The sequence below is a fragment of the Phasianus colchicus genome, chromosome 17 (genome assembly GCF_987193195.1).
Source record: "Phasianus colchicus chromosome 17, bPhaCol1.hap1.1, whole genome shotgun sequence".
Lineage (NCBI taxonomy): Eukaryota > Metazoa > Chordata > Aves > Galliformes > Phasianidae > Phasianus > Phasianus colchicus.
The window spans coordinates 6,485,872-6,506,609 of NC_143452.1; the positions used below are offsets into that span (position 1 = coordinate 6,485,872).

Consider the following 20,738-nt stretch of genomic DNA (forward strand, 5'->3'; position numbering starts at 1 on the left):
CAATTCTGAGGTGCTGTGGTGCTTTAAATATTACCTCTTGCCATTGAGACAAACACAGATTGGTCTCCTAAGGCAACAGTGAGACAGTAAAGTTCATGTGAACCACAGGGAAAATTTTCCCATGTAATGGACCTCTGGATCTTTTCCAACAATTCTGTTTTTGTAGTTTCTGACTCAGGCTTTTATCCTGCTCCTACAGTCTGCTGTTGTTCAAAGGGAGAAAAAGATGGGCCTGAAGCCACTGGCAGTTAACAAGGATCTCAAAACACAGAGCATGCACAATCCAACTACCAAGTGCAAAGCAGCATTAGAATAATCCAAGCACCATAAGAACTGTAATGGTATTTAGTGAGGTGGGGAATATGGGGATAACAATAGTGTTGCAAAAGAATTAACATAAAGAATAATATTTTCTTGAAACTGTTTTCTGTAAAACAAAATGAGATTGATATTTAATCCAGCAATGCAGGGCATATTCACATCACTTGATGTCTTGAAACATCTGTGTTTTGATCAGTTGTTTAACTCCTGTCTGAATCTACTGCCTATATAATGGTGCTTAAGATGTGTTTACACTTTATGGCAGATCACTCCCAAGATAGTACTGCCCACTGCTTTCTCCTCCACCATACTAACACTGTGGTGCATGCTCAGCAAACTCCAGGGCTATTAAGACAACATCCAGGTCTCAGCTCACTTCCAGAAAGTCTCTCTCAAGGGCTTTACAGGAAAAGAAAGGGGTTTGGCTGTGAAATGGATGAAATGGTCATATCTGTGAAATTCCTCTTTTCTTGAGACCTGTCAGAAATAGGCAGGAACTTACTTGCATTTGTCATGTGTGTCTGTAAGCTTTCAGGTAGTGCAGTAGGTCTGGTCACCTGCTAGAGAAGGGAGCCTGCAACATACTCATGTCTCTTGCTACTAGAATAAGCTGTGTAGTCTGCCTAGCTAGAAGAGTTGTAGCTGCAGAAATTGGAGTTCTGCAGTAAAATAGTTGAAGAATTAGTATTTTTGCAGTAAAGACAAGTCTAGCTAAACTGTAGTTCCAATTTTTATTGTACTCTATTCACTATTTTCCTTCTCATTCTCTAACATAAAACAATACAAATTTCATAGAAAAATAAAAGTTTGCATTAACATATTTCTTACCAGAAGACCCTTTCCCAGGATGTTTTCCACAAGCTTAAAGTCGTTACGTAATTGTTTGCTCTTAGAACTGGTGCCTTCCATCTCTTCATCAGCATAAAAGCGGAAATACAAGGATTCATCCTTAAATTCACTTTTCTCCAGGACTGGAAACAATATATATGAAAAACATACAAACATTTACACAGGGAAAGAAAGACAGAAACAAAAAGAAGAAAGTTAAAGGAAATCCTAAATATTTCCCCTGTCTTTATAGACCAAAGACCAGATGAATCCCCATCACTCAACTATTCAGCTCTATATTTTTAAGCTAGCACTGTGTTTTAGGGGCATACTTTTCTTTGCAGTGCATAGTAGTTCATGATATCATGTTTGACTTCCCTGGCAAATATATTTCATACAAAATGCAAATGATCCTCTTGGAAGAAAGATGCTACTCAATATTTTGTGTTTCTGTCCCATATCAAAAAGAATATGGTAAAACCATACAAGGAAGAAAGAGGAGTAAAATATCTCTTTAAAGGTAAGAGTGACGGCTAAACAGCTTAAGACTTTTCAATAAAAATGGTTTGAAAGGAAAAAAAGATCTGCGAAATTCTGGAAGACATGATAGAGTTCTTCAACGCATTTTCAAGTATGAGACCTGGAAGGCCACAAAATAAAATGTGTAAGTGACAATTTTGAACCTTGAGGAACTACTTCTTCATTCATGTATACTTTGCTGAGGAACTCCTTCCCAAACTATGCTGTGAATGCCAAGTGTTAACATGGACTCAAAAGAGATCAAATTCTTCAGTGAAAATCAATTATTCTTACATCCTTGTCAAACACTATGCAAATTCTTTATTAGTTACTTAAAATATTCTGCTCTCAAAAAGACTGAAAGTGTTATGACTTAAGTTGATAATTTTTTGGACAAATGCTGTTATATTCTGAGGACTTTGCAATTTGATACCAATACAGTTGTGGTTTCTTTTCTTCTTCAGTTCAGCAGCAGCACTAAGGATGGTTGATGCCTAAACTTGGCAGTTTGCTACTTCAGATTTGGAAGCTTCAGAGCTTCAGCTTCAAGGATTACACTTTTTGTCCAGCCTGAAGGAATTAGGCAATTTTACTTTGTACTGGACATTTCTTGAATGACATTTCAGTTCAGTACTTAGTTTATGCATCGGCCTGATGGCTCTGAAAGAGATGCAGCAAAAAAATATTCCCCCTCTAGCTTGTCTAATCACTGCAGTGTTCACCATAGCCAGTATCAAGGGGATTTACTTGGGAGAGAACTTGGCTCAGACATTTTACATTAAGCTCAAAGGTTGTTTTTATATGGCCTGCTGGGATGTCGGGAGTTGTTTGCATGTCAGTATATATGGCACAATATATAGAAAAGGGATTTGCAACCACTGTCAGCTAGTATGACTGAAGAGCACCTTTAATTGGCTGTGGGGAGGGATATTGATGAATTACCATGATGCATGAAACCATTATTGCAGAGTCCAACACCCAGTGCAACAGCTTCCTCACGAGTCTGACAGTCTCCCTAGAAACAAGAGAATAAATGTTACACCTCAGACAACTTCCTACACTAAATTATTTCCCCTCCCCACTGCATGACTTGTGGCTCTGAAATTAGCAAACGCTCTTGGTAGGAAACAAAAACAAGCAATTTATATAGCTACCCCCCTTGTCCAAATAGCATTAACTCCTATATATGCATCTTTTCCCTTTGACAGGAATTAGTAGGACAAAGACCAGGATTCTGGAACACAACTGTTTAACCTACAAAGGGATATAACATTATCTCAAAGTAAAGACTTCTTATTTCAATTATAGTGTCAGACTTCAGGACCCATTAGGCACAGACAATAAAACTCATTCTTAGACAGAGAGGTTGAGAGATCTTATCTATACTCAAAACCCAAGGGAAAAGAAAAGTGTATTGCATGCAAACTCCAAAGGTTGGTCTGATTAAAACTGCAGCAGCGCTCTATTTCCTTACACAGCAGTCTGACAGAGGATTCAGTTGCTCACTACCTGAAGCCTTGAGTGCAGTATTTCAAAATAGGTACCAAAGGTGACTTACAAATTAACTTTGAAAGAAACAGCATTAAATTTTGCATTAAATTTTGTGGGCTTCACATCTTCATTAAGTAGAGCAGTAGCTGTTTGTCAGGCAAATACTGGCAAAGAAATATTATGGTGTAAAGGTAGTACTTAAATACAGAATCAGTTCTTTCAGTCAGTTACATTACTGGCTCTTGTTTAAGGACCTTCTGAGAGAAAGAAAAAGCCATGACATTTACAAATCAAGAACTAAGTACTATTGTATAGGCAAGAAAAGGCTGGAGCAGCTCTGGAGGAACTGCAGAATTATGTAATCACACAAGGAGAGGCAAGCAAAGGGCTTCAGTACACCTGAAGTTTAATTCTTATTATGAATTAATTTCAGTCTCTGTAAGTCTCTCCTCATTTTTAACAACAGCCTGCCATGTGACAATTCTCATGGCTTAGTTTACAAATAATTTATGAGATAAATGGGTGGTTTACAGAGGTTGGGACTTAAACTAATTTATTCTTTCAACTGTAAATAAACTGAAAGATAAGAGACTCCTACTGTTATTTTTTTAACCTTTAGAAACCTGTTTTTGTTTTAGGCAACAATATGTGTGTAGGAAGGCCATAAAACATATGCAGTTCATACAGTATCAGCTTATTCCTGATGCTTGACCTCAAAACATTCCCCTAGCAAAACAGCATTCTCTAATTAAAGAAAGTAACAGGCAGTTTTCAAATCAGAAACCATCACCAATATTTTCAAGAACAGATGCCTAATGTTGAACTGACACATTGATATTTGAGCAGTTAAATAAACACTGTTTTGCAAAAAGCTGAGCATTCAGTAACTCTCACTAAAACCTATTGTTAGCTAGTATAGCAATAATTCAGTCACCTATGAAAGCTGCAAGCAACTCCTCTTGAAAACTAGTAAGAATGTAGCAGCAAAAACTGATTTAGCTACAAAGACTGGAATTTATCTAAGTTGTAGACAGTGATTTTATTATTTAACAATGTTCTCTTTTAACATAACACAGAAAATTTCCCCTCATCCTTGTACTAGTGTGTGTGTGTGCACAGACGTATGTGCATAATGCAAATTACACTGAATTCTGTATCTCCATTTCAGGTTTTAGTACAAACTGTTTCAATCTTAATCTAAAAGTTCAGTAAATAGAGAACTAATAGCATACTAACACACCAGAAAGAAAAAAAAAATGGGGAAGGAAATGAGCAACCCTTTCCCAGAGTGAAAGGTGATCTTTTACACTGACATTTGGGTCTTTCTACTGTCTGTGGTATTGATTAGTTATTGTAACGGCCAGATTAGCCTGATTACAACTCTGTTCTTTGGCCAAAGCAGTTTTTTTTCCCTCAGCCTTCCATGAAGACTGTTAAATTACATGTAACTGATACAACAATTTCAGTACTAACATGCTTGCTCTCCTCCATGCTTTTGATAGGAAAACGATCAACTACTCCATTCTCATTTAGTTATTTAGCACAGAACAACCTTAAATTATAGCGATCTTAATAATATAGAAGGATGTCAAGTGCAATTACAGGAAACATCTCTGACAAACAACATCCCTGGTAGTCAGAGGTCTGACTCTAACTCAAACTAGTCGCCTTCTGTGCCATTTTGGCAGTATAGGACTTGTTGTGATTGTAAATCAGACCATCACTTAAGACAAAACCAGAGCATACAGTAGACCCTATGGCAGTGAGCAAGGGGACATACTCTTCCCTTAAACTGCTTTAGACTGTGAAAGCTAAATTTTAAGTTCCCCAATCTATAGGCTTTTCTCTGTAATTACAAGGTAAGTATTGGGCAACTCCAATTTGTAAAGACAATGGTGCAGATTGTGGTATAAAGCTGTAGATTCATTCTTCATTGTACCACATCAATCCTAGATTATAAGAGATGAACACTGCACTGAATGTCTTAAGAAAAGAAATCACAAGAAACAGAAATGATCTGCAGTAACAACCAGTTCACCACACCTAGGGCTAATACAGGACCTTCTTCTTCTTTATGCTGCCAAATAACAAGTTTTGACCACAGGAGCAATAAAAAAAAAAAGAAAAAAGAAAAAAGAAAATGAGTGTAAGTTCAAAAAAATTGAATATATTCAATTATTTTGAAATGCCCTCTAGAGAAATGCGTTATATTTACTTTTAAATGGAACTGAAAAATTAAGCTACTTGCCAAAGACAGCAGTGTCTTAAAAAAAATCCTTACCTGTGCGATAAGCCAATCCACCAGCTTACTTGCAGGTATTACTGATTTGTAGGTCTTTAGGTGATAGTCACGGTCTCTAAGAAAGAGAATTCAGGGAAAATCAGGCATAACTAAAGAAGGAAACTTTCATGGCCACTGGGACCATTTCACAGTCTGTAATATATCTGTAATGGCAGCTCAAGGGAAGTCTTAAGTCTTTGTGTCAAATCAACCTCTTCATTAGTACCACATAATTTTATATTTCCTTTTTCTCTAAAAATATAATATCAAACCACCATCTGACATCTGAAATTCATCCCACTCAACTTTTCCTTTTACTAATCGCCTACAGATAAAAATACATTCAGTTTCCTTTTATAAGTAAATGCAACAGAAAAATAGAATGCAGGGTGTGAGAAATCAGAAATGTGGTTCTCAGAACTTTGAAAAAAAAGAAAAAACAAACAATAAAAACAAACAAACAGCATGACAGCATTTCCAGAAATGTACTCTCAGAACAAAAAATTTCCTCATAGTGCTTACACACATTTTTCATGTTGTCTTCCAGTAATGCGCTAAGCCCAGCACTAAACTGTGGGAGTTTTCCAGGCAGTTTTCTGTTCATACAATCTTATCTTGAGAAAATACGCTTTTGAAATTTCAGAACAATAAAGAAAAACATTAAAATACTCAGTACTAATGAGTACAGGTTTCCAGATTGTGAGTGGCAACTTTCAACATTTTCATACAGATACTGACCTGGGCTACAGCTTTGAATAAGTTGGCATCAGGGTCCAAGGCCCACCCGGCCAGCCTTTCATTGCTAGTACTTAAAGGCTTATCAGGATAAATATTCCAGTATTAGTTCACTGACTTTTTCCTCCATTTCAAGCTAGCCTGAACAAGAAGTGAGCTTGTATCACAAAACACTATTCAGAACCATCATCTGCAGGTGAATAGTCAAACAGATGCGGGAACCATTGAAATTTTGGCAGAACCTGGCTGCTTCACAGAAAGCAGAGAAATACAGCGTTCCTCACAGGCTGTATCTTATCTGTGAACCGAAGTATTATCCATCAAATCTGTTATCAGAGATAAAATTTTCTTGCCCTCACAAATTCCCATGAATTAGATCAGAGACATAGTCAGAACCTTTTTTATATGTAACATTTGTCTGAAACGTTTTACTTTTTATATGTCATCCTCCTAAAGCAGCTTGCTTTGCTGCAAGTGAGGTACATCATCTTCTCCTTGAAGTACACCAGTGTTAGACTTTACTTAGAGAAAATTATAAAGGCAAAGGCTACATAGAAACTCCCAAGTTGCCAGGGAAAGAGCTAAGCAAAATCATATTTCAAAGCTCTCCACAAAATAATTGAATTGTGAATGTTGATTCCTCCAGATCCTCTTGGTTCATGCACTACCTATGCTAAATCATTTTCCAATTTTTCTAGAGGGAATGTTGCAACACAGAAAGTAGATCTTTCCTGCCCTGCTAACAGGACTGCAGGGATCACCACTCTGAAAATGCCAAATAAAGCAGAGGTCAAATGATAGATCAGAAAGTAAAAAGGGGGTTGCACAACTACCTGCTAGATAAAAGCTAGCTCCTGAAACATTAGGCTTGTCAGAAGCAAAAAGACATGAATAGAAGACATGGAAAGATAAGAGCCTAGGAAACTCATTTTTCTAACACAGAGGTAAAAGGAAGGATCGGTAGAAAAGCCTGAACATAGGCTGAAAATGTTAAGTCTACCCAGACAGATTCTAAAACTTCTGAGATTCTGCAATTTTGCACCAGTCATCCACGGCTTAGACACGTGTTGTTACCAACACAAATTAATTCTGATACAAGGAGATTCTGCAGCTGAGATTCCATTACATAAATAGCATATTGATAAAAGAGCAACAAAAATGCTTATTCCAGTTTATCCTGAGAAGGATTTCAATAGAATCCTGAGGGTGAACTTACTTTACCACAGGAGTGTACAGGCAGTGTAGTCGGCAGTAGAGTCGAACACCCTGAAGAGGGAAAGATAGATGGTATTACCATTTTTTTCTTTTACAAATAAAATGCTGACTAGCTAGAGCTAGAAAAACCTGGACACTTATGTCTCTGCCCTGCTAGAATTATCTCCTGATTAACTGTTTTATGAAACAAATCCCTTATACTCTGACAAACAATTCTTTCTTCTTTCCTAGTATTCAGAACCCCAAAAATCTGCCCTTTTATCTCCAATCAACTCCATTCCAACATTTTCTCCATTAATCTTTCTTCCCAATTAACCCATGATCTAATTTCCATAAGAAGAAATGAAAAGTATCAAAAGGTTTATGGGCAGATATGGGTCATCAGAACTCATCTGACATATATTTATCAGGAAATGCAGTTAAATATTGATGGCTTCTGTCTCCCTGAATCATACTGCTCAGATTTTCAACAGACATTTTGCATTATGGCATACTATTTTCTCCTAAGACCTTCTGTTATAATATAGTAGAATTTTAATCAGCAGTCTTGATTGCGGTGACAACTTTATTGTTATTTATGGCTAACCTCTGCTTCCTCTCCCCAGAGTGAATGTCTCCTTTGACATTAGTACAGTTAACTGAAGAGAATGAAGGTAAACAGTATTAGGGATCTTCAACATGTGACACTGACATTCAGAGGCAGAGGAAACTTTCTTGAAGGTTCTTTTGCAAATCACTAGTTTTCAAGTAAGAATCGTAACACAAACCTTGGACACAATGTCTTCTAACTCACTTCTTGGCTTATATGTTCCATCATCATAGCGAAATCTGTACATCACCTGCTCATTCTTAAACTGGTGCTTATCTGAAACTAAAACATCAGTATGATAATTAAAATCAATATTTTTCCCCCACCATGTTGTTCATAGGCCAGCTGGTCCTTCTATACTTAAGATGTCTTGTTTACATACAGATGCTTGTGTGCACTTCTGAATAGCTCCACCAACAAAAGCAAATTTCTAAAATCAAAATTGCTTCCTTTTGCATAAGATTCAACTTCTGTAAGGCACTGGAAATGGTCTCAGTAAAGGCAATTGGGGTTGTCTTATGTTTTTTGATTAATTTTGAATAAAGTGCCTGCAAATTCCTACAACAGTTATCACATCTTTATGCTAACAGGCTTTAAAGACAAGCACAAAATTTCTGTGTGACAAGTAACAGTTTTAAAAGATGCATTGGCTAATAGCAGAAGAGTCAAAAAACATATACAGTTTCAAACACATTTATCCAACAAGCTAAATCAGAAGAGAATTGAAGTCATATCAAATCATATGGGACACAGAAGAGGAAAACCCTCACAATAAAGATTATAATTTAGTAATTGGTAGAAATTATCTGTTACACTGATTCATAAGTGATAACTATAAAGTGCTGAAGAGTGTTCAAATTCAAAGTAAGCTATGAAGTATCTTCTAGACAGTACAATACCCAGTGTAAACATGCCATTGTTCACAACTTAATATAATGGAGACCAGTAACGACTATGTACAAAGGGGGTGATCTAGAGAACAGTAATCTAAGCAGACAGCAGATGAGGTGGTGTAGCTCAGTCACTGCAATCTTTCCTGCCTTTGCCTTGGCCAGATCTTTGTGCTGGAGTATCCTTTAGCATTTTGGATGCAGTATTTCACAGTACAAGCACAACACTTGATGAACTGAGAGAAAATACTATTTAAGGTGCAGAGTTTGATTAACCTGAAACAACTGACTGCAATGAGTTAGTCTGACTCAGAAGTACCAGGATTCAGTTTGAGATTTAGTCTGCCCCTTGCAAAGCACATAGGACAGTTGTTTAGAAATCAGAAGCTAGAAATTCTAAAGACTTTTCCTCATAATGCAGGACAACTTGGCCCATGAATATGTCATGAAGATTTCTGCTCATGGTGATGTTTTTCCTTAATTTCACAGAATAAACCAGAATACACAGAATCAAGTGCATATGTTTGTATGTGGTGAAATCTCGCTCTGGATTTTATATTTCTAAAGCCAGTTGACATTCAACTCTGTAGAATTCCAGTCAGTTCTGCTGTGTGCTGTAGGTATCAGTACTTACACATCAACAAGCCCAGAGGAAAAAAACAACAAAATAAACAGAAACACAGAGGAAATGGAAAACAGCACTTCGCCACTTAGCAATCTTCTCTGGCCCTGCTTTCCAGGCAGGCTGAAAGATCAGCAGTTTTCACCTGACAGTAATGTTACGCCAAGTGAAAACAAAAGATAAAAGACATTGTACGATGTAGAGTAGGGGTAACTGCTTAATTATGGTGCTTAGGTTTTAAGTTCTTGCTATGTTAAGGGATGCATAATGAGAAACGTTCTTCTCTAGTGATTTATCAAAATTTCAAAGGATATTTCCTTAACTAAATCAAGCAGAGCAAGTACTTTCTAATGTCTAGCAATAACTATCATTAGAGACAGTAACAGCTAGGAACTCTAACCAGAGGTAACATTAAAACCAAATCAGATGCATCTTGTTTGGTGTATTTCAGTGAGACATGCAGTGGATGTAACAGCACAATTTCCTCTGAGCTATAAATTTGTGTTCAAACAAAAAGAATGGTGCTGAAAGGGTCAGAGTATGAAATTATGGCAGAGTAAGCAGTCATGAATAGGAAGTCTCATTGACAGTGCATCTATACACATTCAGTTTTCATGATTTAGATTTGCCCGCTCCCATTAATTCTAAAAGTTACTAACCACTGAGGATTTTCTGGGTATGATACAGAAGAGCATTTGAACATCATGTGAACAGCCACAGTCAACTGTCCACCCTCATTCCCAAGGCATTACTGAAATCTGGCATCTCTTTATGGCACAGAGCACTTACCATGATGAATAATTCCATTTTCCAACAGCGCCTGTCCCAGGTTGACCCCTTCCTCTGGTTTGCTTATCTCTCCAATGTCTGTGAGCCATGATACAAACTCACTGAAAAGGAAAACAGAACAGAAATAATTTTCTTTTTCTCCCTGAATATAAGCAGACTCAAGCCTCTGCAAGTCATCAGTCAACCACGGGCAACACTGTCTTTGAAGCAAATGTGAAAATTGTTGTGAAGACTGATAGTTCTGTGTGGCTTAATTTCATACATTTCTGGAATAAATATCTGCAGAAGATCCAGATCTCCTATTCGTGACTTTTCCCAACACTCCTCTTAGGTCATCCTAATTAAGACCTACACAAAAGGGAAGAAGACCTAGCAGAGTCTATAAAACTGCTGCAGATCCTTATTTTATTGAGTCACTATGACCTTAGAAACAAAAAGTTGCACAGAAAGCAGCAACTCCAGTCCAAGCTCTCTCTCCGAGCTATGTTCACTGTCTGATTTAATTATATATGCTCACCTTTCTTCACTGGCTCTGTTTTTTTTCTCCCTTAATCATGTAATTGTGTTGGCTTTCAGTGAAATCACAGTAGGACTTAAGACAGAAGATTCAAACTCACTGAATTCAAGTGCAGAACAGTACAACCCCCCCTAACAGTTTAATTTAAGGTCATTTACTAAAGCTGGTGCCTTGGAGATACATAAAAGGTGCTTCTAATTTACAGACAAGAAGTGCTAAGTCTGTCTGCATACACAGCATGAAATAAAACCTCTCTCTGGTGAAGGGCAGAGCTGCCCATATGGGCAGAATAAAGGCCAGAAATAGATAGGTAGGATATTACTCAATTAGAAACAGTTAAGTACAGAAAAACGGATATTGCCAGTCCTGCCAAAGCCCTAGGGAACCTGAGTTTCCCAGGTTAATTAGTAATTAAGCAAGAAATGCATTAAATTAAAAATATAATAACAAAAGGAACATATAAAAGTAGAACAACATATGGGAAATCTAAGTTCAATAAACCACTTGGGTGCCTGCCAATATGCAGAGGGTTGCTGCTTATCAAAATCAGCATCCATGCCTCCAACTGTGGGCTCTAAATGAAGCATTTTTAGTCTCTTCATGTTTATCAGAGCTGACTCATCTAAGCTGTAGGTAGCATTTACATTTTGTCTTTACAATAACAACAACAATTTCAGTAACAAAAACTCAAGTTTGCTGAGGTCCTACTCTATAACTTTCATAATATAGAGAGAGCAGCACAATCTGTTCAACTACATCAGGGGAATCCCGTGGAAAAAAGCAGACTTTAGTAAAACTCCTAAAAGTCAGATTGCTGTAGAGTTGAGTCAGGCTCTGTATCTCATAAGGAAAAGGAGAAGAAGAAAGAAGAATCCTCTGCATCAATTAGTGGGAATACAAAGCATATACTCTCTGGAGTGCTTCAGCCAGATGTACTGGCCAGTAATCACGTTAAGCACTCAGGGTAGATGCCCAGGTTGCTATATATATTTCATCAAATGCAATGGATCTGTGACAGTTCATAGCACTTAAACCACTGCCCAAAACTGAAGCAGGACATTGCTGACCTCTTAGCTTTCCTACATCTTTCATTTGGAACTGTGTCCCTCGAGTTCATTAAGATTCTAAATGTAAGGCAGTCATCTTAAAGCTTAAAATGGAGAGCTGAAAAAGCAAATAAATGAATACTATTCTCAGTGCTCTGAAGTTTCATCACTATGGGAAAATGGCTTTTAAGAAAGCTATAAGACTTCTGTAGCATTTGATTCATAAGCAAAATCAATAATAATTTGCCTGAAAATTTTATAAACACTAAAAAGTGCATGACCCAGAAATATTCCAAGAGGGCTGTTGCTTTCCTCCGGGATATGAGACTTGCTAAAATGCATCCGTTCAAAAAATTTGTGGCAAAATTTGATTTGTTTCCCCATCTCATTCTAAGTAGTTCTCAGTATAACTGAGAGCATCTCCACTGCTCAGCACTGCCCTGCTGAGTTCTCATTTAGCATGCTAGCTATATCTCCCAGCTATATCTCTGAAATTAAGGGTCTGAGAATAGCTGGATTTCTACTCAAGAAATACATACAAGAAACACATATGAAAATCCAGCCCATCCAGGTTTGTGCAATATTATCAGACATGTCCGGAATCTCCTCTCTATTACAGGTACAACACTCAAGGGTTTGCAATCAGTTTAGTGCAGTGCTGAAATGGAGCACAGCAAGCATAAAATTTACACGTATTGGCACGGACACTCAGCTTGCGGATTGTATCACTATTTACATGCCTGAATGCCAGCACACCTGAAGAGCGGTTAGGAAAATGGATTTATGCTCCAGCATAATAAACAGCTTTACAATTAAATGCATGTGGTATTTCTAAACTTATTAGTAATAGTTCATACTCTTTTTTCCCGTACAACCACATTTTATTTCTTGAATTATTAGATGCTATCTCTAATATCCAAAGGCCAAGAGAAAAACTGCTTCTGTGGCCGTACTGTTACTCTCAACTGCATTTAGCAGAAAACCACTAAGTACATCTCAGCACAGTTCTTAGTTTCTCCCTTAGGCAGGAATAGCTGAAAAAAATAAATAGGTCACAGCCAAAACAAATTGCTCAGGGGAAGCCCCTGGAATGATATGAAACGTCTGCAAGTCATGACTGGATTGCAGTGATTGAGTTGCACTTAAGTAAGTTGTCCAGAACAGTATCAACACGCAGCTTAAGAAAACATCAGCAGATTGTTTTTTTTTAATAGGGTAGTATGGAACATTAGCAGAAATAATGCTGTGGTCAGAGGCCAGAATACCTGTAGGTATCTCAGTTTGACTTCAAATATTGGCAGCATCAAGCCCTCACTAGCGGAGTCTCAGATGACTACCAAGTAAACTGAGGGTGATGGGCAGGAAAAGTAGTGGAGCATGTAAGAAGACAAACATTTTAAAAAAAATGTAATAGCTAAGACTATGAAAAAAATAAGGAAATCCACAACAGATTTGTATATATCAGAACAACTTCTGATCTGGGATGTCTTTTTATCTGGAAACTGGGAAATGCCAGATCGTGCCTCCAAGTCACAGCTTAGACGTTTCAATTTGAAAGATAACTGAAGGAGAAGAAAAGAATAAAGAGAAGAAAAGAAGAACAAAATCTCGGGAAGCCAAGAGGTTTTGATAGCAAAATTATTAGCAGCTTATATTACTAGACTGCCTTCCAGGCAGAAAGATAGTGCATCATTTCCACATCCTGTGCAGAAGTAATAATGCCTACAAAATGCCATTACAGAGACCACAGGGAGGGAAATTCATGGATAATCAGCCATTCGGAATTTTTTTTCTTCGCTCAGCTGATTATTTCAATCATAAACAGCTGAGGCAGAAAAGTCTTCTCAGGTCAACTGATGTATCTGTGTGTGCCATACAGGACACTTCCCTGCAACAGCCTCAGTGCTGCCGTTTCTGATCACTGATCTGAGTCATTCATGGGGTCTCTCTTCCAATGCCTCATACACAACATACTGGAGAATTATTTTGTAATACTTAACCTGAATGAAAGAGGAATATTTTCCAGACAATAAATCTCTTTTAAAAAAATACATCAGGTTTCTTGATGAATTTAATTGTGTCTCTTACACTGTCAAACAGGACATTCAGTTCTGAAACAGGATTGATTCTGCTAAATTTAAACATGACCTGGTCTGCATCTACTTGTATACAAAAGAGGATACAGGTTAGGCCACTAAAAGCCCCATGCTTGTGGGAGTTCAGGTGTTTCTTCTTACTCCTTTGGCCAATTTAAAACAGCTGTTATGTGTTACTACTATACAATAGAATGAGCTATCACTGTACAGCCTGTGTATGGCACGAAACAGAAATTAAGGCTTTCACTGCCTTTTCAATCAAGCTCTGTCAAAGCACATCTGATCTGTCCTCACAATGCCATCCACAGAAAATCCACAGTTCATTCTTTTAATTAGCATGAAATTGCCTTTTTTATTTGAATGCTACTTACTTGCCAAGAAAGCACTTGGGAACAGTACTTAATTTTCTCCTCCTGTCTTTGATAAGGTTCACTTTCTTGCTCATCATCATCTGGTACAGCTTCTCTCCTTTTTCTGCAATCATGACGTATGCATCCCTCTCCATTCCCAATTTCAAACCTGGAATAGAAAGCAGGAATTCCTTCAGATACAAATCATCTAGTAGAGTGTTTCCCTGATGTTAAAAATGGAGGCCAAAGTGGTAGACACTTGTTTTCCAGATTAAGGGGAAACTGAACCACTTATTGACTTGAGCAAAAAGCAGTCATTTATGAGAGTAGCATCTGGGACAGATTCACGTCTTTTCTTTTCCATTTTTAAAAATAACTTTAAACTTATGGATTCATCACAGCACAAAAAGTAGAACAGTTTACAGAATGTGACAAAGTACCAAATAAGGAGAGATAAAACATATATCCCCAGAAACTGCAGCAACTTCATCTTTGACTCTGAAATAACTGCCGTCATAAGACTTCTTCAATGCAACTAAATGCTTGGCAGAGTAGATCATTTTTTGTGTGTTCTATTACTTGAAGCCAAAAATACAAAACTGCTGATATAAAATTCACATCCTTAAAATAAGTCAAAGGTAGATGGGAACATTATTTTCTCATCTTTTCTTAATTTGCCTATTTATTAATATCCCTACTCTAAAAATACAGCCTGAAAATTATCCAGTGAACGAAAGAAATGCTGAATTTTTAAGACATGATATATATTGGATATAGGGAAATTTTCACTTCCACTTTGTATGAATTTCGTCATAGCACATGTTAACTTGAAAATTGCTACAGGGAAGGAGAAGATCTCTGAAAAGAACAGGTTTCTGTGTTGCAAAAACTGTCATCATAACTGGCATTTTCTGACACTCAACTTTATAGACTTGTCAAAAAAGCTTGGAAAACATGTTTCACCTAGAAATAAATGGCAAATTGCTTTAGGACAACACATGAGAAGAGTTATTTTCCTGCTGCGAATGCTTTGTCTCTCCTAGCTGGAATTAGTCATTTTGTTTTCTGGGTATGTTTTTTCGAAAACTTTCCCAAGCATCCATGTGCATGTATTTTAATTATGGACTGGATTTAGACCGTTTTGTGTAGGTCCAGAACTGAAGCAGACTTAGCTGGGGATGTGAAACTGGATGTTCTGCGGTAACATGTAACTGCAATGTAACTGCATTCAATCTTTCAGTGGGAAGGGTGTAGATCTGGGCCTCGTGCTTTTCAGACAAGTTCTCTGAATGCTGTTGTGCTCATTCTGCCATTTTTTCCCAACTCCTCTTTCCTGAGAAAGTATGACGTGCATACTGTTGAAAACACTGAAATCTAAGTGCATTAAGATGGCTACTGAATAGTAATTGATAGAGAAGGAAGCAAGACTCAGGAAAACTAATGCCTGCTAATTATGTTTCTGGATCACAAGCATGATACTTCTCAACAGGGACAGAAAAATCTACTCACAGATCTAGAGAACTCTGGAGTCCAAATTGAGCCCTGGGCTTGCATATCTTTAGGATTAGTCTGAAGTCAGAATCAGTCTTTGATTTATTTGCCTAACTTTTACAGAGATTGACAAAGAGCAGAATTTAAGCGTTCAGCATAGGGCTGGAAAATGAAAGCTATACATTCTTTAGGAATAGTTCACTCTAGCTGCGTTTAACGCTGTTCCTTTATGAATTCGACTTAATTCAAATTAATGAATGAACAGTCTTTTATGTCACACTGGAGATACTTCCTAGCTTTAAAAAAAAGTTTAATGCATTTGTTTAAGAGGCTGGATGTGCATGTTCCAGAAACTAGTCTTGTGCTAAGTTTTGTCTTTCAAATATAATGTTTCTTTCATGTGTCTGATATTTGGCTAAAGGTTTTGGCTCTGCAAATCCCCTGGTTTATTGTCGTTATTCTTCCATTCTCTTTGTCCAGTAATGTGATCCAACTCAATGCAAATGCTGACACATGTAGCTGAGGCTAACTTGCAACACGAACTTGTGATAGAAAACAGCCTGTGTAATAGCACATGTTTCTTGCTGGTCTTACATCACTGAATTCCCCAGGCTCTGATGTAAATGGCAAACTGGAATGCACATTCCATCCAACTCATCGCAGAGAACCAGGAACCTCACCAATCTTTCTAATCTAAACACAGATAGCTCTGTGATTTTACAATTACTTTAATCCAAAGGAGATTTTCCAATATGGTCTGGAATGTCTTCCAGAATATATCCATGCTTATCCTGAGCTCCTATCATCAGCTGCCGCGTCATAAAACCATACGACAAAAAGCATCAGAAAAAACACTCAAGAATATCCAACATTGCATGGAAATAATTTCTATTAAGGAATAATTCTTTTTTCTTTTTTCCCTTCCTGATTATTTCAGTTTCCTTCTTTATTCTCAAGCCCCTGCTAGTATGTGATTGGTTTTTCTAGTTCAGTCTTTTTACTTCTTATCAAACCATCTCTCTCACCATGTGCTCTCATACATTTCACTTGATGCATAGGAAATTCTGCAGAGCACTAGTGACCTCATAAAGCAAAAACTCACTCTGAAATGAAGACTCATTGGATCTTTCAGAGATATGATTTAGCACTCTGAGGGTAAAACTAAGAGCCAAGAAATGTATTTAAAACATACAGAACTAGTCAATGAATACAGATCATTAGTTCAGAATGTTAAAATTCTTCTTTTAATAAAAAATGAAACTGATTATTTCTGTTGACCCCAGAAAGCTTTTCTGAATTCACAGAATGCCTTCACACTATACATTTGGAAGTTAGTATACCTACTATCAGAAAAAAATTGCACTGGAGCTTATACATGATAAGGTATGTCAGAAATGTTTCACATTTATGATAAAGTAACACTGCAGTGTGTATTATGTCTAGCAGATTAGATGTTTTCCTGCTGCAAAATATTCTAACATAAAAAAACAAAAGTTTGGATTGGAAAGAACATTAAAGGATTTAGATTCTCTACTTTCATTGAACTTGCGACAGAAACTGACTCTCCTGTAAATGAAAAATATTAATAAATATTAATGACACACACCCATGAAACAAATCATCTACAATATTCAGAAATGTTTCTGAATGTTTTCAATCTCTTGAGTTTCTTTGTCCTTAAGGACAGATGTTAAGTCTCTAAGCACGGAGCAAAAGCTGCAGTCTTCTCTTTCTCTTAGAAAGATTTCTACATTCATATTAATTTCTCCTTTTTACACAAATTCATCCTGTTTGTTAAAAAAAAAAATACATTATTCACTTACTCTCTCTCTGCTCTCTTTCCTTGATTATAGCATCCAGCCATTTCTGTTTGTCCTCTGCAGTCTTGGCCATACAGACAAACCACTTGTTTTTGGCTGTGTTGTGTATCTTCCAGCCATTTGTCACTGTGTAGCCGTTGCTGTGGTAATCTGCTGTAAAAACCCAAAGCACAATGCACACAATGAATAGAAGGCCTTCTTTAATCAGATCAGTGTGTGACACTTTTATTAAAATATTCTTATTTGGAGAGCTTCATTTTTGAAGGTGTTCCTCATGCATCAGTCTTACTAACTGTCCATGTAAGTATTAAAAAAGTTCTATGGCTAGGCTGTTCAACTTGAAAACCCTGCCCTTTTATAAACACCTTTTATGTGAGAAAGGGTTGTGATCAGGGATCCCTGTGACTTGAGAGGAGTGGAATCTCACATTTGGAAGTGCCCTGGAAATTTTTCTTATGTCTAGAGCCAGGGCAGAAAAAATCCACACAGATTACACTGATGACTGAAGTTCCATTCAAGGTAGGCCAGCATTTTCATATTTCTTGCCACGACACTTTGCCAACAAAGCCATTTTCTCTACAGCTTCAGTCCTAAGGTGATAGTTTGTAATTTCACCCCAGAAGAGCTAAAATATCCTAAATGGAATGGCACTGGTCACTTGTTTGGGTTATTTGTTATGAACTTTCAGGGAATACAGTAGGCTGTTTCTTGTGAGGATTTTTTACCCACAGAACATGGAAACACTTTAAATGTCATCTTTGAAAGGAAAGAATGCTAACTCCTGACTTATTACAACAAGTCGCAGAACAGTAATGCAACAGCCATTCCCATGTTTCATCATGGCCACATTCCATGCTACTGATTTGATGCTAAGACTAATATTTGGTAGTATTCTAAATGCGAAGAAGATCTAGAAGTTCTGTTATTATAGCTGTAATGGCTTAAGATCTAAGAAAAGAAAGGATGGAAAGAAGATAAAATATATTTTACTAAATTAACTTGGATTAGGAGAAAAAATAGACAAACTTCTGGATACACAAGCTCTTCAAAAGGTCACTTCAGAATGAAGCATGTTTGAAAGCATGACCAATCTTTCAACTTTATAAGTTGGCCTAAGAATGAAGACATCAGATGTTACACAGCTTACCAAAGATTTCATTAAAGGAGTAGGGTGAATACTTTTGTAACAACTTCCCACACAAGATTTGGACTTGCTCTGTTTTAAAAAATAGATGGTATGTTTTCTCTTACCTGTTCCATCTTCCACATTCTCCACCTCCATGACTTCTGTATTTATTCGACCCCTGAAGATATAGAGGGATCCATTGATTGATTTTGTCCGTTTAGATGGTTTTTTCCCAGCAACTCTGCAATTAGGATTCAGACAGTTAGCTAAGCATAATCAACTGAAGCAAGATGTTTATTACATACATACATGACATATATTACAACACATAGCTTTTTTTGGATTCAATGGGCACAGAAAACAACAGCAAAAATCAACCTGGGAAGTGACTATTAAAAAAGGAATCAAGTCTAGTGTGTTGTAGCATTCAGCAGCTTCTCAGATTTTAAGTGCTCAATTAGTCTACAAAGATAAGTTTGCAACAGTATCAGTACAGCAAGAAAGAGCTTATTTTGCATGATTACTTGGAGATCGGGTGTCTTTAAGATTTGCATTCTTGAGTGCTTAACTGAATTGCGTATGAGTTTGGAATATAACCCTTAATACTACCTGCAAAAATGTTACACTTGCCTACTCGGTTTGCCTACAGCTTTGAAGAAATTGTGGTGGGTGTATAACATTCCAAATGTACAATGAAACATGCGATGAGGCTAGCATCACATGGCCTTCACGTGTGTCTTAAGTGTCTCTGCATGTGGCATTTATGGAAGTGCTGCTGTGGCAATTTTGCTCTAGAGTTTGTGTCCTCATCCATAAGCTTTTCAGTGTCTGTTGAAGTATCTTATAAAAAACTTCAGGAAAGCACTTTTCATTACTATTTATGTTCTGATTTTTATGTCTAGAATAGGTTTAAAACTACACAACCAACACCTGCTGAGCTTTAATATCTAAGAACATCCCTGCTATATGAACCAAAACATGACTGGTCAAATGATCACCGCTTGAGATGGCAAGTGTCCAAACTGTGCAGTGAAGGGATTGCGCTGGCAACTTGCCAAGAGTTCATAAAATTCAAAGAATAATGCAATAAAAAACAGCTGGGGAGAAAATTTTTGTCAGAGTAAAATATCTGTGATAACTGTGGTGAGATGAGAAACACCACGGGTTTTTGAACAATTTTTTTCTTTTTACAACTAGTTTAAGCGACAAATATACCTTTGGTAATGACCATAAATTAACATCTAATCAGCCTGACAGGGCCTGAGATCTAGGAGCTGTTAGATCATTTCCTAAATATGTCTGTTGGAGTCAAAAGAAAAGCTGTCCTAGCAGCCTTAATAAAACCCTTTAAATACTCAGCCTACTTCCCCACATGAAACATATTGTTCCTAACATCAGGATTCAATTTAAGCAGCAGTCTGTGATACCACCAAAAACACAAAACAATACTCAGCTCTGAAAAAAAAAAAAAAAAATTCTATGTCATCAGTTTGGCAGGCTTCCCAAAGCTTCTGCAAAAGCTGAGATTGTAGTCTTAGATCTAAAATCACAAATCTGATTCTGATACTAAACACATCTTAAAATGGTCACAACAAAGCTAATTTGTGCTGTTGTTAGAAAGGTGATGCCTAAAGTAAAATGGCTGCAGCACTGATTATCTACTGAAGATTTAGGGCTGAATTCTGATTGCACTTTTTGATCCAGGAAAAAAATCCACTGACTTTTACAAGATTAGCATAGTGTAAGAGAGATAAGAATCATCTAATTCAATTTCAGATTGGGAACTGACACAGGCAGGCTTTGTTTGTTTGTTTTTCTTTCAAATCTGTCTTCCACTAACACCTTTGTTGTTCATCAAGCAACAGCTGAAATGATCATGACAGCACAACTGGAAATAAATGCATTTCCATCCTGGGCTAATTATAAATAGCAGCTAGACAGGGGAAATATCCAAAACTAAGTCATGTAGCAATCCCTAAATTTATCTTTCACATTTGGCAATTCCCAGTAGA

General features: G+C 37.1%; 1 protein-coding gene across 4 annotated transcripts in view; it reads right to left on the reverse strand.

The window, feature by feature from the left end:
• PREX1 (phosphatidylinositol-3,4,5-trisphosphate dependent Rac exchange factor 1) overlaps positions 1-20,738 on the reverse strand; it is a 148,781-nt gene that overhangs the window by 34,567 nt on the left and 93,476 nt on the right. For all 4 annotated transcript variants that reach the window (XM_031590519.2, XM_031590511.2, XM_090152152.1 and 1 more), the window contains 9 exons: positions 18,852-18,967; positions 17,604-17,753; positions 14,311-14,458; positions 10,281-10,381; positions 8,158-8,261; positions 7,392-7,441; positions 5,441-5,516; positions 2,611-2,683; positions 1,150-1,292 (listed from right to left, as the gene is read on the reverse strand). In XM_031590519.2, the coding sequence (XP_031446379.2) occupies positions 1,150-1,292; positions 2,611-2,683; positions 5,441-5,516; positions 7,392-7,441; positions 8,158-8,261; positions 10,281-10,381; positions 14,311-14,458; positions 17,604-17,753; positions 18,852-18,967 (961 nt within the window). The remainder of the gene's footprint in view (positions 1-1,149; positions 1,293-2,610; positions 2,684-5,440; positions 5,517-7,391; positions 7,442-8,157; positions 8,262-10,280; positions 10,382-14,310; positions 14,459-17,603; positions 17,754-18,851; positions 18,968-20,738) is intronic.